Source organism: Catharus ustulatus, chromosome 4, assembly GCF_009819885.2.
Source record: "Catharus ustulatus isolate bCatUst1 chromosome 4, bCatUst1.pri.v2, whole genome shotgun sequence".
NCBI classification, from domain to species: domain Eukaryota; kingdom Metazoa; phylum Chordata; class Aves; order Passeriformes; family Turdidae; genus Catharus; species Catharus ustulatus.
In genome coordinates, this window is record NC_046224.1 from 43,727,820 (window position 1) to 43,747,540 (window position 19,721).

The following is a 19,721-nucleotide window of genomic DNA, read 5'->3' on the forward strand; positions in this document are numbered from 1 at the left end:
CCAAATCCTCGCTCCCTCCCCCTCTGCCAAGCTTTCCAACAAATTATAGACATATTCGCAAGGCAAAAGACAAACACCGTTCTTCATATCACAGAACGCCTTAGAAGAAAAATCTAGAGGTGAAAAAGAATTCTGTTAGGTTTCTACGGGTTAGCATTTGCTTCTCCTCCCACCCTTACCCCCGGAATTTATTTCCAAGGAGCGGGCCGTCCCCCAAAGGAGCTGATAGCGAGTTTTCAGTGAACAATTCTGTCTAAATCACTCCCTTTGCTCTCCCATCGCGAACAGACGCTGGGCTGCAGGGCACTGAGCATTGGCGTACCTGTGCAAGGGAGCAAATTAAAAGCAAAATCTTCCTTTGCAAGTTACTCAGCCTTCTCTGATGGCATTTTGATTTGACAATTCCGAAAATATAAAGGATTCATTACCGGAGCGACCCAGGGCTCTGAATGTATTGAGAGGCCTGGAAAGTGTGGCGGGGTGCTGCCTTGTCATGTCAGATGAATTGATTTCTTCTAAGGCATGAAATATGGGTCGACATTGTGGTTTCTAAGCACGAAGGTAAAGGAAGGTGTGAGACAGAAGGGGCAGGGTCTAAGAAATAGATCCCTGTTCAAGTTGGAGGTACTAACAAATGGATGCATTGAGCTGCTTTGACAAGGACTGCCGGTTTTCAAGGCTACCTCGTTTGAAAGAACCCTTGCTTTTTTTTTTTGCATTCCCACCCCCCCCAATGCGATGTATGCTAGATGCGATTAAAAATGTGTAATTCAGCAATGCTGAAAGCCACAGAGCAATTTTATTCCGGTCTTTCAGCACCACCTCTGTACAGCCTCAGCCTTATTTTGTCATTTGCTGAGAGCTGCCTGTATCTTTTGAAACGCTAGCCTGCATTAAGGAGCATCTATTCCCGAGCCTTTAGACTCTCTGCCCTTCCTCCCAAAAACGGCTAGATGGATACAAAAAAGAACTTCGTGGTTAACCGATATGCTGCTAATATTTCATTTGCGGGCCTCCTTCTCCTCCTTTCCTCCCCCCTTTAAAACTTCAACTCTTGGAAAAACAACATATTTTATGCTTTCCACGCAAATATTGATATTGGCAAATAAAGTCAGCCCCCAGCCTTTGGTAAGAGACAGTCTTCTTTTTGTTTCTACCCAGGGCAATCCAAATTAATCCACTGTATTACAAATTGCCTCAAAATATTTCACTTTCCTGACAAAACCCATACCCGACATATGTCTCCATAAGAGACATTTTTTCTAGTCCGTTTTTGTGCTGGTCCTTTCTAGAGTACATCAGGCAGCGATGGGCAGTGAGGAGATGACACGACCCAGCAGGAAATTCTCTTATTTCTGTTTGCATTTGTGCCGTGGCAAGGCACAAAATGTTTCATGCTATCAAGTAATCCGGTAAAGCCAGAACTGCGTAAGGTTGAACCTTCTCCTCGCCTCCTGTTCGCAGGGCACGATGTGCCCACCAGGTGAAAGCAGGTCCCCCACTTCGACCATTTGTCACCACAGCCAGCTCATCTCTGCCGAGCAGGGACAACTCCTTCCCACATCGCCCTGGCCGAGGCTCTGAGCTTAATCCGGCACACGGCCAGATTGTACAGGCAACAACTTCCCGAGTCATTACCTGAAATTAAATGCGAATGAAAACGGCACAAACGTGAAGATGCTGTGGAAAATGCAGTTCTTTGCAACTGTTTTTGTTTGTTTGTTTTGTTTGTTTGATGCTTTTTAAAAAATGTATTTTCGGTCAAACGTGGCATAGAAATCCATGGGGCTGGACCCGCGCTGGAAATTGGAGCTGTCGCTGGTGGAATGGAAGGCAGGATCTGCGCCGGTTTCCCGGACTCAGCCCCTCGGTGTCGCTCCGGAGCGGGGCTCACGCAGCCGCTCTGAGCTGGCACCGACCGCAGCCGCACCTCTCACAGAACCTGCAAATTAAAAAGTAAACTGCGAGACAAGAGATAAAGCCACCAGCAACTGCCACTTCTTGAGACCGCGAGGCCGATATTTTTATTCTCTTATCGCCCAGTCGTGCTTTTCTAATCCCGCAACATTCCTTCTTTTTTCATGTACAGAACAGCATCGTCTACAGAAAAACTGCTGGAGAACTGTATTCAATTGCACGAATAGCAACGTATTAGACAAATGAGCCACGCTTACGGATGACCCGTGTTCTTGCAATGAATAACCTCTCGAACCTCTCCTACCAGGCAATGGTGACAAAACCCACACCATTTGGACAGCGCCGCTCTCATCTCATGATCGGCATGTAGCTATTTTATTTGTGTATGTTCTTTTTTTTTTTTTCCAGATCACGGTTCACAAGCACAGAAAAATTGTGCCGATTTGAAATAGAGGCATTTGTCCTTTATTAGAATTTTACTAGTTATAGCACTCTGTCTTAAAAAGCTGTCTTCCATCTCAGGATATATGTGGAACACTTTGGCTGTGGTTCAACTACTTGGTGGTGCTAATTTGCATTCAGGATTTAAGTAGTGCTTCGCAAAAGAACTTTTTCTAACCTCTGATTTCTCTGTATAAGCGTAATTTAACAAATTAATAAGTCAGGAATAAAGAAATCCCGATCCATAGGTATTAACCAACATGTTCTTTGTCACTTATTAACTTTGTGAAATCGGCATTTGTTGCTACCCACAAAAAATGCTCTTACCTGCTTTATTGTTAGAGCTATCAATTAGTTCAGTCAGAAGTAATTTTATATCTTCCTAAGTATTTGGCTTATTTAATGTTTTACAAAAAAAAAAAAAAAAAGGTCCTATATAAGTAGCAATCAATCAACTAAGAAACTAAGAAAAGGTTACTAACTCCAAACAAATCTATTTAACATTCGAATGAAGAGCCAGGGAGGAATAAATGGTAGTCCTTGGCAGCTAATTAGGTACTAACCTGTTGTGTTGGCATCTGTCACCAAAATAACAGAGGAAGTGTTCATAAAAGACAATCCTCTTGTCTAAATGACCTGTAAATAACAGTCTAGCTCATAATGTAATTATTTTCCAGTCCTTGTAAGGATGGTCAGTCTGGGGAAGTTAGGCAATATTTTCACTAAAAACCTCTCTGGAAATCCAGTCCCTGTTCATTTGGCATCATGGAACTTCATGAACATCTCTCCAATAGTTATTTTATTGCTAACAAACCTTCAGCACAACTTGGCACCAGAAGGCACCAGAAAGTGCCTTCAGGATGTAGCCAAGGGCATGTGGTCAGCATTTTTCTGTCCATCATCTACCTTGAGAACCAGTTCTCCACAAGACCCAACCCTACTTTATGTGTACTGTTACTTGAAGGACATACCTGTTTCCTTCCCTACACTTGGTATATTTTTCTGACTTTGTATGAGAAGAGAGGTGTCCCATTCCTATTTAACCACACCTACATTCATGACCAGTTGACATCCCAGTCTTATATCTATATAGATATATATATAGATATATGAAAGTATATGCAAAAGTATGTATGAAAGTGTATATGAATGTATAGACCTGCATTTCTCACACAGGCTCTAAAAAGTGCAGGGACTGACTAATATTCACACACAAGTGTTTCACAACTTCTATAACAGTTAATTTTTTTTCATTGTTGACTGTAAAAAGAAATAAACAAAATACTAAAACCCCCAAGCTGCTGGGGATTGGTTTGTTTGGTGTTTTTTTTTTTTCCTCCAGCCAGTATGGTTAAGTACAAGCTGCTTGGAACTCAGATGTAACATCAGGCAATTCAATATTTTTTAATATAATTAAGAGTTCTATTCCTGCTTGTTTTGGGCCATGTGATAATAGCTACTTTTCATATGTGTTTTTCTGACAAAAGAGAAGCATATTAAGATTGCACTGTATCCCAGAAGTTTGGCTTCCATGAATGCTAATAGAAGGAATTTCAGTATGTATCGAGGAAAGACTGTACCTCCATAAGCACCCATTGCTGTTATCATGATAATCCGAAATTAACATCAAAGACATATGAATCCAATATATTCCTCACTGTGCTTTTAACAACTGCACTGGAAGACTAAGAGACAGTTTTGAAACCATGTGTCTGAGGCCAGATTTGGATGTTATCTGTGGCAAATTTTTTAAAAATGTAAACACTATATACAGTGGACATGCCTTTAATGCATGTTCAAATAATAAGATTATTAATGATTAAAGATAATGATTTACTAAGTCAAAGTATAACACCAACTCACCCTGCACCAAAGCAATGTCTAATGCTATACATTGGCTATTTACATATCTGTTAAGACACGAAATGCCTTTGAGCAATTATCTTTTGGGTCAGCATTGGTACTGTGACTGAAGTAGGTAAATCTGCCCTTTGTTCAGCGAGAAATATTTCCTCACAGATTTTTGTCATTCAGGTGTGGGTAACCTGACATTAGCATCTCGTTAACATGCAGACTATGCCTTTTGGGGAGCTTTTTTTTTTTTTTCCTCTGTTGCTTCCATCAGGTGTTTTTCCTGATGCCCCGATTGAAACAACACAGGGTTTAAAGAACTACTGAGAACACCTTCAAGCAAGTAGCACAGGAAAAGACAGGGATGTGCTCAGGAGAGCTCCTAGAAAGCTCTTCAATCTGCTTTGGTGAGCAACACCCATCAACGGTGCAATGCATAAATGCATCTCGTTGTTTTCCTCTTTGTTTCAAATGAATGCTTTTCTACATTCTCGTCTCAATCTTCTTACATACAGGGAAGATTTTTTTTAAAGAGCTCATACGTATGAAGTCCCCCCTCCTTCATGTTAAAGGATCTTCAAGGAACAGAAAAAAGTGTGGAGGAGATGATGCTAGCTAGCCTGGGAGAAGTCTGAAGCACTGCAAAGGCAGCAGCGCATCCAGGATTGCAGTTTCAGAGTTCGGTGATGTAAGTTTTGCTGGACTGTCACTGACTCACAGCCACTCCAACATCAGAACAGATTGACAGAGAAACTTAATTTTAAGAATATGTTTTTGTCCTAAATGGGAATTACTGTATCAGGGTGGAGGGGACAAAGAAAAGAGAGGGAAAAACAAAGAAAAAAAAAACAACAAAAATAGATAACTAAAAGAAAATGCCCTAAAGACATAAAAAACCCCATAAAACTTCTTGCAAAGTAGGGCTTGAAAAATTAATGTCATAAATACCCACCACGTGTATCACCTGTCTTACCTCTGACCCCAAACACTCTAAGATGTGACTATGAATGCTAAGGCATGAGGGTTGCTTCACCTTACCTCTGACTGCAACAAAGATCTTTCTGCTAGCTTGAACAGAAGTTGCACCTTGCACGTTTTTCAAAATACAGACATACTGTATTTTGAACACTGCAATTCTGAAAAAAATGTGTTGGATACAATAAGGCCTCATCTTATTATACATTGCAATGTTATGTAATGAAAACAGCAGCATGTTTTGGTATACTTTTTACCTTAATTTATTTTGCATATATTACTTATGTAGACTAAGCATATTATGAACCTAAAAGGCCCATCAGTGAATATTGTCACTCCAATTTAAAATTTAGTAAACTCTACATTAAAAAAACTACCATTTATTTTCACAAAATAAAAGACCTTAAAAATGTTGCCAAACCATTTTATTTAGGCTGGGAGGTATTTCTCATTCAGAAACACCATGAAAACAAAGAGATTAGGTATGATAATTTTTATACAGCAGATTTTTTTTTTATTATAGCTGTGGATACTAATGATACAAATGTAGAAAGAAGCATAAAATCTGAAATATCTCTTATTTACAGCTTTGGTGATGTGCAGTGTATTATAGCTACGCTAGATAAATAGAAGGGACAACCTGTAAGAAGGGTTAATCTATGAACCTCTGGATTTAGTATTTTTATTTCCAATTAATACCTGTAACAGTGGCTACACACACTGCCAGTTGTAGTGGCAGACACTTTGAAATAATTAAGTTCTTCCTACAAAACTTATAACCTTGATGTTAAAAAGCAAAATCAGAAAAGCTCCAGTATTTGTTGGTGACATCTAAAAGTCATTATATTGCAGATCCTGAAGCCAACCTGAACACTAACTTCATACATTTGGAAACTAACTAGGTAAGATAAACATCTACTGATGTTTTATACCATGCTGATAGCTACAGCATTTATATAAGCAGGTTAAGCAACCTGACCATAACTCCCTAGAAAGGCAAAGAAATCTTTTCTGAAATACGGTGCACTGATTTTTTTATAGCAAAGTGATAATAAAAACAGGACAGTGGTTCAAAAAACAAAATTATTTACTGGAGGTTTTCCATGAGATCAGTCATCTTTTTATCTGAAAATGAATGCAAGTATTTACAAAAATGGAGGTAAATGCTTTTAACCCATACTTAAATATGCATGTTAGCATAAAAACACTTTACAAAATAACATCATATGTTAATTTAAGTACATTTTAAAACCAGCCACAATGCAAGTTCTTTACTTGCCCCATTACCCTCTCCACCTCCTTCTCCATCTACAGGGGGTTGCAGCTTACAAAAACAGACAAAGAAATACCAAAGATAGCCTTTTTTAAGATCCAGTTAGCAACTTATACCCTCAAAGTGGAAGACATTAAAATAATATTAGGCTTTGAAATCAAGGAACATTTTCTGTCCTGTATGCTGATGGACAAAGTACTGACTAGAAGTAATGAATTAGATACCCATGAACAGTTAAAACAGTATTTTCTTTTCTCTAGATTTCCTTGCACCACAAAACATGGGTCTGAAGGAACCTGTCTATGTGAAAAAATGAAGTTGAGTTAACAGTGACATATAGATCTAATTTTACATTATCCCAGAATAAAACAAGAACCTTTTGTCTTTTTTTTCTAAAATCCTGTAGGAATCAGAAGTATTTGAAAGTATAAAACCAATAGCAGGTTGTTTTATCATATTATGGCAATAATTTATGATAAAAGATCTCGAGGACTACTCATACACCTAATAAAAGTGCATGACCATCCATTGCATACTGGTTCAGTAAGACATTCTAAACATACTTCTCTAAGGGTTGCATTGCTGGCTGTAACAGCGCAGAAGACAGTTTGCAAGCATGTATTTTATTTTGTGAGAAAACGAGAATTCAGTGTTTCAATATGTGACGCACATCGCATGAACATGAACCCTTATTACATTTGGACTTCTCATCCAGTTCTTACACGCAAGCCTAAACTTAGTCACTGCACAACAAACCTTGTAGAGTTAATCAGTTCTGCATTATTTACCACATGAACATATAAGCAATTGAAAACACAAACTATGATAACTTACTGACAGGTATAAAATACTTTGACCAAAAAATCCCACAAAACCCAAACCACTGTAACCATGTATAATAAAGTAAGTCAAAAGTAGTTAACTGAAACTGGTTTATTGGTAATAAATGAAAATCCAACAATTTATATTCAGAAGTTTAAAAAGAAACAGCTCTCCATATGCTCTCCGTGTTTGAGTAAATCAACTAGTTACGGTATCTCCAATATTCAGTTAATATTTTTAAACTTTTGCCTTTTTTTGCCTGCTCCCCATCCTCCGCTTAGCTGCACTGGACGGTCTCGAAATGATATTCGTTCTCTATGAGATGGACCCAAACATGATTTCTCTGGAGAAGAAATATTATTTTCTAAACAACAAAACAGACATAAAATTAAAAAACAACCAACCAAAAGTCCCCTAAATTTCACTGTACCATATTATTTTCAAGACAATAATATTTCTAGGTATAATTTGACAGCACACTATTTTTATAGTTATGTATGGCTCACCATTTAAAAGTAATACATGTATTTTCACAAGGTAGTAGTTTAAAAAAAACAACTCCTTATGCAAAAAGATGGTAAAATTACTAAACAAAATTATTATATTTTTAGAAGTGCCATTATCTGTCCATTTTGAACTTAAACATTTATAGAGATACTCAATGCTTTTGACACAGAAACTCATTCTTGAAGTGGATGAAGAACTAGTTCAATCTAATTAACAAGTTTTTGTGGTTATATTAGACCAAATAAAAGAGAAATTTCTTTTCTTCAAAGTTCAGAAATACTTCAACTTAGACGCTGGATGGTGCCACAGAAAAATTTAAGAACACATATGAGTATGTGAAACAACCACTTTCATTGTCATGCATACAGATGCTTGAGTAATTTAGACAACAGTTTCTAAAAAACTCTTCAGACCATTATTTAAATAAAATAACCAGTAGGCATGACCACAGGTGTAATATCTATTTAACATAAATAAATACTTTACATCTGATAATATCTTTCTTTGGCATCTGTAAGAAAGAAGATAACCCAAGCTTTGCTAGAGAATGATATGAAGTTCACGATGCAGCAGTTAATGTCTGTGAGTATAGATATATATAAATAATTATCATGCTAGCTAATCAAACACATATTTTATGAACAACTTTTTGCCACTTACCAAAGGAAAATATTATTACCTTAACAGTTTCAATATTTTTGATATTTTAAATTTTTAGTACTTCTCAATAGAAATATTAAATTTCTCACAATACATAGTGACAAGAAAGCAGAACATCATTCTGTGTACCAATATATAAAACATAACTATAAATTTCAAAGACTAAGAGTTTCTTTGTTTTCTCAAGGATGTTTTCCTGTAGCCTGCTAGATCTAAATGTCAGGAGGTTTTCCCAGCCTACAGTTCCCTTTCTTATGAATTCCTAAATTATTGTGAATGTATGTTACTAAACAGTTCTCTCTTTTGGCAACCAAGAGCTTTCAAGTATTTTTAACATTATCTCCATTCATCTTCTTATGGCTCTACAGATGTAGTCAACTGTTTTTTTCTTAAAATATATAATTTACTCTAGATCTATCTCCTGAAGGTTTAAAATTCTGATATTTTGCCTTCACAGCATTCCCAGTTTCCTTGCCTTTGGATTATTTTATTTAACACCTCAAATGGTAGCAGATCACTCTAGTACAGAAAGGCTTTTGTCAAAGAGCAAAGAAAATATTTAATCAAGCTGTAAACTTTCCATTAATTATTTTGCCTGGGAACCATAACATTCACTGAAGACTGAAACCCTCAAGTTAGTAAATTAAGTGGTTAATTACTGAAACTTCAAAATAAATCTAACATGGTAATAATATTTTTAAATTGCATGCCTTTAATCTAAAGAATTATTTTATGAAATTGAAAACATTGTTAAACAACAAAAACAATTAAGACTGGAATATTTTTTTTAAATAAAAACAAAAAGGGAACAGCTATTTCACAAGGAGAAAACAAAGATGGAGCTAGTATGCTTTTTCTGTGCACTCATCTTCAGCACGGTATCCACAACACAGGTAAACAAGACATATCAACATTTTTTCTAAATTTTGACAAAAAATACATTTTATTACATTATTTTAAAAACAGAATAAAAACAGATGCTAGAAAGAGCATGCAAATAATGAATTTGAAAACTAGTCTAATAGTGATAGAGTCAAATAGGAAGACAAGCAGTCAACCTAATCCTAACTGCCTCATCTGAATTATTTCTGGACTAACCTCACTTTTTAATGAACCCATGTGCACTAGTAAATAGTATTTTCATGATGGATTTCAGTAATCTGTACATGTAGGGTTTTTGCCTCTCCACATGTAATTATATACAATGTATTGGAAGGAATATATTGTCCTTAAATGAGTATGAAATATGTGTTATTATTCCATTAAAAAATCCCAAATACTTGCTGCATGCAGATTTAAAAAATCAGAGGGTCTCCCAAAGTCTAACAGTCATGGTCTCTTTATTTCTATCTAGTCTCATCAGACTTCATAGCATCTGCTTTAAACTTTATTATACAATTGTGACCTAGACAAACTGAATTGAAGCAGAGATTAACTCTGTATTCTTTCTTTCCACCCTTTAGACAGTTCTCAGCATTATTCAGCAAAAGAAAATAAAACCATTTTAGAGAATGATCAACTAATTTGGAATGAAATATCTACATAGGGATTTGTTGCAATTCACTGCAAATCATTCCCTTTATATGTCCCATCTTTCCCTTTTTGAAATGGTTATAATAATGTTTGCACTTCTGATAAAGTACTTCTGAGATCTACTAAATAGTACTAAGAGATGGGTATTATTATCAATGCTGCTGTTCCAGTTATTGGTCTAACTGGAATGATGAAAAACAGAGCTGGCATGGAGAACCAACAGCCTATTCCCTGAAGAAGAATTCTCAAGGACAGATAAACACAGCATAGTGCACTTTGCTTACTCCTATTCAGATTACAGCTATTTCCCAGGTGTTGCACCAGTGGCTATTGCAACTGCTATTAACTGAGTATTATTAATGATTAAAAAATTGTGTCCTAAAGCAAAGAAACCTCATTCATAATGAAGGTATTAGTCAAATACAAGAAAGGGTTTTGCTGCAGTTCTTTCTCCTAGAGTTTAAAGCAAGATCAAACAGAAAGATTAATGAAAGCCTAATAATAGAATCACAGATTCACAAAGGTTGGAAAGGACCTCTATGATAACGGAGTCCAACCATTAACTCAGCACTGCCACGTCCACCATTAAACCATGTCTCTAACCATCACATCCACATGTTTTCTGAACATTTTCAGGGATTGTGACTCCACCACTTCTCTGGTCAGCCTGTTCTAATGCTTGACCACCTCTTCTGTGAAAAAAATTTTCCTAATATCTAATCCAATAATGATAATCCAATAATGAATGGAATGTGTTGCAAATATAGGACTTACCTGAGTGATCATATGCTTACTTTTACTTCATGTCTTTTGCTATTTCAGTGAAAATCGAGGTATGAGTATTTCACATGTGCTCAAGTAAGAGCAGTTTTGCACTTAAGTGTAAAGCAAGCATCTAGGTAGAGTTTTGCAAGAAGTGAAAAAAAAATGCATATAAGCAAAAAAACTCAGTGATTTTGTTGTCCATACCTGTGTTTAGAACAGATTTTCTGATTTTCAAACAGGCAATTTTTTTCTTCAGAAATATTCAATAAAGACACCTCAATTAGGAAATGGATATAATTTTGTTAAAATGAAGGGAATGAGAGAAGCCAAGAGAGTCTGTTAAGGGATGACAATGGCACTTTGAATTAATAGATTGAACCTAGAAATGTTCCTTAAAAACATACTCTTGTTAAAAAAAAAACAAACAAAAAATCACAAACCAGAAAACAACCCCAACTTTGTGGAAACCTGTAAAACACATCAAAATGAATCCTTATTATATTTTTTCTTATATTTATTGATTTGGGGTTTCTTTTGAGGGACCTTACATATTTCTCTTACAGCATTACGAATGATGTGAACAATTTATATGGCATGCTTGGATTTGCAATATCTCCATTTCCCCCTAAACTTCAACGTGTCCTGCAAGTGAATGGTTCACACACTAGCACATGAGTGAATCAAATTGCTACTATCATAATTTCTTAATTGGTAAAATAAAGGTGACATTTACAGTCGTATTTTGCTATAAAGAGGCATATATTTCATTAATATGCATACATACACCCTTAGGCATGCACATGTGCATTTGTGATTTATGAATAATTGCACACATATCACACTTTTATTTTATGTTATGTTCCTTAAGTGCATTTGTAGTGGGCCTTGCTGAAAGGCAACAACAGAAAGATTCATACTATTCCAAGATATGATCTTTAGTATCTTTACTAAATCGAATTAGGTATATATTAAGTGTAAACTAACATGTTTACTAAGCATAAATTAGAACAATTACTTTTGGTTTACTATATACAGTACTGATATTTTTGACAACACCTATTATTATTATTACCATTACTTGTACTAGAATTAAATAGAACCTGGCAAGTATATTAAGAATAATTTTACATGGTACATGGTTATTTTAATACCCACTGATATGGGAACAAATCTTAGCCAAGAAAAGCAATTTAATTTCTCCTATACTAAAGCAGGCTCTAACACTTATTTATTGTACATTCATTTACTTGTAACAATTTAATATATGAAGCTCCAGTATGGTCTGAGGGACTTTCAGATGCCGGTATATATCAAAAAATACTTTGAGTATGTGCTGAAAGCTTGTCTTGGGGTAATGTCACATGCTCCTATTTCTGAGCAGTCATTTTTTGGTTGTTTAATCTGTTTTCTGCTATCCATTTGTTCTGGTCTTTTTTTTGTTAAAGCCTGGGTCTTTTAACAAATGTCAAGGTTTACATATCCACTGTTTTGATAAGTAATGCAATATGTAAAGTGCTTTGAATGAAATTCTTGGTGTCCAAGAAGAAAAGCTTTGTTAAAAAGGTTATGATAGAAATTTTATGATGCATAGTAGACGTCATAGGACATTTATCGATCCACCTAACATTGTGTGTCTGGACATATAATTTATTCCAAAGTCCTTACCATATTGTATTACTTAAAAGCAAATGCAGCATAAGAAGGCATGGAGGAAAAAACCTCAACATTTTAATGAAAGTGACCAGAACAAATCCTTAGCAGTAAAGCATTTATATCAATTTAAGTTCTGGAAAGAAGGTGGGTTCAGCAGGTCTGTGAAAAAGGTAAATGCTACAATATCAAAAAAGTTAACTTTTTAATAATGTTACTTATGGCTATATTGAATTTGGATTTTTTTTTTGGTAGTTGCTTTGTTTGCATACAATATTTATTGTGCCACAATTTTACATTATATTTTTAAATTTCAAAATTATATTTAAAGAGCGTTGAAATATCTGGGGAACAATTTATATGAAATACCGTATGATATGTAAGGATCATATGTATCTCCTTTTTGTATTGAAATGTGAAGAAAGAATATACTCATGATTAATTTTTTTAAAAAAGTAAATGGTGAATTTTGTTTGTAAATCTGCATGACTTCATCTTGGTAGGACTAGACACTAGTTCTAAAATTTTATAGAAACAATGAACTTAAATTTCTTTGTTTATCAAACACTGATGCTCTTCTAACTAGATCATGCTGATAATTACATACTTGAATAATCTAAACTCTAAAATGTGACTCAGTCACATGGAGTTGAAAGACATAACCATTTACAAGAATATATTATAAACATTTATTAGTTACCATTCCACACAGTTAAAATAAACATAATAAACAAAGTACTCCAAATACATTCTTGTAAAATACAACTCTTTTCTAACTATAGAAAAGACTTTCAGTACCACTTCTTATTAAAACTCAATATTTATTTTGTGTTTCAGCTTCTTATCTATTTTCCTATTTTTGACCATTTAGGATGAATGGTGCCTGAAATTTTCCAAAAGGTCAGTCACTTCTAAGAAAATATGTAAAATATTTATCTTGTCCTTTGCAGAGGAGACTACTAAATAACAGAGCCTTCATTTTAGGATATGTCCAAATTCGGATCAAGTATATATGAAGTTTTTCCATGACAAGAAACGAATTCTTGATCTTTTGGGCTATATTCACTAAAATACCAGTCAGTATGGAAACATGCTTTAGGATGATATTACATGGAGCTAAGCAAGGGTATTCCTAAAGATAATGTTGAAGATCATGCTAAGTCAGGGAACTTAAAAGCCCACTCATTTCATACTGTCTGTGGCAGATGGAGAATGGCTACAGGAACCATGAAGAGAGTAAGAATTAAAACTCCTATAGGAAGAAGACTGAGAGAAGAGGCAAAGGGCTGCAACTAAAATCCAAGTGAGAAATGAGACTGACTCAGAATCAAGGTGAGACAAACTAAAGCTAACTTGGTAAACAATGCCCTGGCACAGCTGGCACAAGAGACTAGAATGACTTGACAAAGTCCCTGACACAGAGCAGGGAGAAAAACATGGAGAAGATGAAATCTGTAAATTGGCAAAGAGGAACAGCGTGAGAATAAAGAAGTTGGATCATAGGGCATTTAGTTGGTTCCGAACTCTCAGAATTCATATAAGTAAAAGAAATGAAAATAGAGGTAGTAGTAAGAAAGAACACAAATAATAAGTACATGAAGAGACTGGACTCAAGATCAGTCTAAACACTAAACCAAGCCATTTTTGGAGGAGGTCTAAACTAGAAGATGATGAATCTGAGGGATACTGTCAGGAATAATCTGTATTCAAAAAGAAACAGGGAGTGAGAAGAAAAAAGTAATCAGATCAAGATCTCTAAAAATGAACAGAAGACTTGATGGTGTATATGACAAGGAAGAGTGGATGGGAAAGGAATCTTACGCTGCAGTAAGTTGGAGGACAGAAACAAGAACCATTCATAGTGAAAGAAAAGTGTGGAAAAAACAGCAATGAATAAGAGACAACTAGATGGAAAAAAACAAGGAAAGAAAGAGTGCCTTGGGAAAGAAAATCTTAACCCATCTTGCAACAATCTGAAGTAGCCCAACATAAATTACTGGACCTTTCAATGCACTGACTTGATAAATATTTTTGAATCTACTTAACAAAGATCCCACAGCAAGGAAACATAAAACTGTTATTATTTACTCAAATCATAAGACAGAAATCCTTATCATTGGTCTAATGGTTTCATGGTTCTAAGTGGATATCGAAATGAACAACAAGCCAACGTCTCAAAATGGAATTTTTCTTTTTTTAAGCTGGTTTCTCTTAAAAAAAACCACTGAAGAACTCCCAAACCCTAGCAGTAAACCAGCTAGTAAGCTAGCTCCCAAACCCGAGGCTGTAAAATTAAGCACTTAAAATTTAGAATATGCCTCTGTGTATCTGTTCTTGAATTATTTTCATAATTGGAAACACAGATGATGAAATTACATGAGATCATGTATCATTTTTTCTCTCTAGCCTGTTAAATGAAATGAAAGCAAATTCTACATGCCTTTTAAAATCTGTATTTAGGTAGTTTTGTAATATGCAACCTCAAAGTGAATTAAGCAGCATCTTGTAAGATGTCATTCTGTAGTCTGTTCAAAAATATTAGGTATATGTTCTTTGACAGTTAACCAATACATAGAAAAATACTATGTATGGAAGAAATATGCACAAGAAACTCAGTAAAATATGAACAAATTCATATAGAGCCTAAAAATGAGATGCTTACTACACAGAGAGAGTTTACAAATCCTAAATGAAAGACAGCAGTCCTTGAACAAGAATATACAGAAAATAGTGATGCTGTGCTGTTAAGAACAAAGGAACAGGAAAGCAGGAATTTTTGGAAGTAAAGCTGCACCATACACTGCTTATAACAAAGCTGAAGGCTTTCTAACAGCTCTCATTATAAAAGAAAGGGAAGTAAAGAAATTCAAGATGTGGGTTCTGTCAAGAGCAAAAAAGATTTGAGAAAGAGTTAAAAAGAAGGTGAAATAAGAGTTACTGTGGTTTTCTTTTCAGAGTTGGAAGACTTTTCACTGTAAGAAAGTGGAATTTCATTAATTCATTTAATTAATTTTTTTTCACGGACTAGCAGAATATAAAGTTTGAATTTACTGGAGAACTAGAACTGATAATTTTTTTTTAGTGGAGAGATACACTAAATGGATCAATTTTTTAAACTAACGGTAATAAAGGAAAGACAAGGCTCAGGTTCTAATTTATTTAATTTTTTTTCCCTGGAAAGCAGTTTTACTGATATCAAAGGCTTCCTGAACAGCTAGAATTCAGGGAAGAGAAGAATTAAGAATTCTGGGCAGTATATTAAATAGGAGTTAGAGGCACAGCTCCCATTGCATTTCACTTTCAAATTTTGGTCAGGAGATTGCAGTTCCCAAGGTAAATATAATGAAAATAAAGACTAAATGTGGAGAGGAAAGAAAACCACAAAATCGTAATGTCAGTTAGACAATGTAAATGTATAGGAGACTTATCTATATGTCCAACATTGGTTGTCCAGAAACAGATTAGGATGCTACAAGGTAGTAGATTTTAATAGCCTACTCACAAATTGCATATTAGGATATACAAAACCCCCCATACTTTCTAGGTAGGTATGCAAATTGTTTAACTTCTAATTTCTGCAAAATATTTCTATCCCATCTTGCAACTTATGCTGACTACAGTACTAGTGTTCAGGAAACTATTAAAACAAAAAATACAACCAGAAATTCACACCAATGTTTTATGGAGTTAATAAAATTTTAAAGAATGGTTAGATCCCCCTGCCCCCTAATCAGCCCCACCCAAAAAAACTAACCTTGAGAAATAGAAAAGAAAAAATAGTTACTAGTGAGCATACAGCAATAACTATGAAGGAATATTATATTCCTTCTAGAACACAATATAAATATGTTCTTAGATCATAATGTACTGACCATTAACAGAAGCAAAGTCCTGAGTTAGACAGGTAACTATTTACTCCAGCTGAACAATGGTTACTCTTTCTTTAGGTTATTCATTTTTTTAAAACATTTGTTCAATTTGTTTGAACATGTAGCAGGGAAGCAAATCAAACACTTTTAAGTAAATGCTTTCCTTAAACTGAGATATACTATGTTAAAAGCATTCCTTTTATTACTTAATTAATTTAGCTTTGTCGAGGAACAGAATTAAGTTAGTTTAGGATTAATCTATCCCATCCAATTTTTTCAGAAGCAAATTTAAGAAATCTTAAAATTGTTTAATCCAGAATTCAAAGAACCTGTCTTTGGAAAAAATGGTCTATAGAAAGAACATACAAGTTGGGAAGTTCACAAAAATATTTCTTAAAATCTTGACTTAGCCTTTCTAGAATCCCCTGTGAATTAAGGGATAATAACTTTGAAGTGTCGTATGTCTTGTCTTAATAAAGACATGATAATTCATACATTTCCCTATATATATATATATAAGGTATTTTATCTCAGTATCACATGAATTTAAGAGGGTTTTTTTAGTAAATATATTTAAGAATCCATTATTTTGTATTTCTAGACTTTAATTTTCAGCCTGTAAGATCTCAACAATTTATTGATACAATTTCAAAATTAAAAGTTATATATACGAAACACGCATGATACTCCCAAATAACAGCACTTGATTCCTAACAATAATGGAATAATAATTGAATTCTAAGGGACAACCACAACTATGAATGCTGGAAAGTGACTCAGTAACATTTTATTAATTAAAGCTTGTCAAACCATCAAGGTTGAGATCTCCTGAAAACATGGTACAAGAACTTGATATAAGAATTTATAGAAATGACAGCACCTTTCAGGTCACAGCATCTTTATAGTAGCCTGTAATACAACTGCAGTTTAACTCAAAGGGAATACATCTACTAAATCAGTGAAACATTTCCTAAGCATCTTAATTTAGTATTTCAGAAGGCAAAACTAAGAGAGACTATAGAACAATAAAGTATTTTATAACAAATACGTTCTCAGTAAAGGTAAATTTATAATGTTTTCAGATTAAAGATATCATAGGTCTAATGATTTATTCTGATAATTGAAAAGCAACAGTTTTTGGCAAACAGATATAATGTAATAAACATGGTTTTATACTGCATATGAACTGTGCAAAGGTGACAGTAACGTTTGGTTTTATGTATCATAAGCAATACAATTGAATGCATCATCACTGTTTAATTTCTTAAATCCACGATGATAAAATTTATATAGACGCATATGCAGAAACAAATTTAAAAAGACATAAGACCTGGGCTTTTTTCCCCTTAGTTCCTGGACTACTGAAATAAGTATGAATACATAAGTATGGTGTAGTAGATATGTATTTTTTAAAAGTATACCTATATTAGCAAACATTGTAAACTCTCTTTCTCTCTCTACTCCTGCCCCTTCTTTTATAAGATGGCAGGCACAAAGACAGAATTATGTTCTTTCTCCATTGGTACAATTAACTTAGACGGTACAATTAACTTAGACTATGATGATCCATTTTTAATAAACTAATTTTAGGAATGTAAATCAAATTGATAAATACAAATATACTGGGCAACTATTATTTTATACTTGAGAGGAAATAATGTAAGGAAATCTTTATTCTAAAGCCTTTACAAAGTGTGTCAGAAAAATAGAGATTTCAAGTATTTTTACGTTTTTCTTGAATTTTAATTTTTTTATTGAAAGTGGAAATTCAGGATATAGGAAAACATAATCAAAAAGTAAATCCAGCAATTTATATAGATAAATAATATTAAATACCTGATTCCTATTTTGACAACATTTCAAGAATCTTCACTACTTTAAAAGTTTTAGGAATTTTGATAGTTTTGCCAAAGTCATTTAATACAGTTTATATTTTCTGTAATGTGCTTTTGGGGGTTTATATTTTTATTTATTCGAAAAAGCATTGTACACAAACAAAAATGTAGTATGTCATATTATCAGAAATATAGTACCATTTCTTCAGTAATATTACACTAAATAAGACATGAAACTTAAAATTCTATAATTTTATGAAATTAAAGTATTTTTTTATATATATATGGATTCTTTTGTTACCTTCTATGGTACTAGAGTTGTAAAAATATAAGGCTTTTAAAGGATCCTCTATTACTGAGCTATAATAAATTCAGTGGGATCATATACTACAGTATAACTGGTAATCAAAATGGCACAAATCTGTGCCTTGATTTATGATATGTCTTCTGGTGCTCAGGTAACAGAACATACATTTTTCAAAGCTCTTTTGGGAAAAAAATAAAAGGAAGATTCAAAAAAATCTTTTTCATACTTTAGGGGAAAGAAAATCTTCTCCGGACTAAGACATGAAAAGACCTACATCACAGGGAACTTCCCATTAAAATCACAAGAGGAAAGTCTATCGATATTAAAGTTTTTAAACAGAACTGTAGTAAATGTATGAAAAGGTTTTAGATAAAAAAGAAACAGAAAGATAAGCAGCATGTGTTGTTAAGGATTCCAAGCATGCTCAGTTCTACCTAGCATTTTAAAGTGATCTTTAATACTGATATTGAAAAGTACCATAACTTACTTGAGGATCTTGCTGAGTGTCTGTGTGGTGGGTTATTTTTTTCTCTGTTCTCAGTCAAAGCACTTCCACTGGTCATGGAAACAAGGTCTAAATCCATGTCTTCTCTGCTTACAGGGCTTGCCTGGAAGCAGTGGGAGAGAATGTACACAATCATGAAACAAAATATAACATTTTCTGAATGTAGCTCACATTACTCCAAATAAACAAACAGGGTCTGTCAAACAACCTTCTTCAAAATGATACCACAATCCTTTTTTGTTGCCTAGGCTGAACAAATGCACTATGTCAAAGCATTTTTGTAAATAAGAGCCGATCTTAAAATTGTGGTTTGTGATCTGAGTCAATGCAACAACAAAAGAAAACATTTTAGTACAGTAATTTTGAAGAAAATCAATCTTGCAGAGGGCTGATGAAACCTTAAACAGCTTAAGATCATTTACTGACCAGTCTATAATTTAAGTTATAGTTGAATGTCAGAGATGTCATATTGGATTATTTCCTGCAATATTTATGCTTTATCCAGGACACATATCACTTCAATCAGTCATGGGCCCAGTGAGTAATTTAATCTTTTAGGTTTTTGCTAATTAACCATAACCATCAGACAGCATTTTAATTATACTTTAGGCAAGGGTATTATATTAATTATAAACTTCTAACATCCAGTGGTGGTATGTTTTGGCATGAGGCATGTTACCTGAAAATCGCATTTCACTTTAGCAACACTGTTTTGTGAACATGTAGGGCAAACTTTAAAAACCAATCTGGAAGATACCACCCACTGTAAACTGCAGATTGTCATTTTTGCAGAAACAACTTCAATTTACTG

The 19,721-nt window shown here is 34.3% G+C and overlaps 1 protein-coding gene across 4 annotated transcripts in view; it reads right to left on the reverse strand.

Annotated features, from left to right (window-relative positions):
- Positions 1-5,885: 5,885 nt before the first annotated feature.
- Positions 5,886-19,721, reverse strand: part of LRRIQ1 (leucine rich repeats and IQ motif containing 1) — a 104,500-nt gene continuing 90,664 nt past the window's right edge. For all 4 annotated transcript variants that reach the window (XM_033058868.1, XM_033058867.1, XM_033058866.1 and 1 more), the window contains 2 exons: positions 18,893-19,013; positions 5,886-7,643 (listed from right to left, as the gene is read on the reverse strand). In XM_033058868.1, coding sequence (XP_032914759.1) covers positions 7,504-7,643; positions 18,893-19,013 — 261 coding nt within the window. In that variant the 3' untranslated portion in view covers positions 5,886-7,503. The remainder of the gene's footprint in view (positions 7,644-18,892; positions 19,014-19,721) is intronic.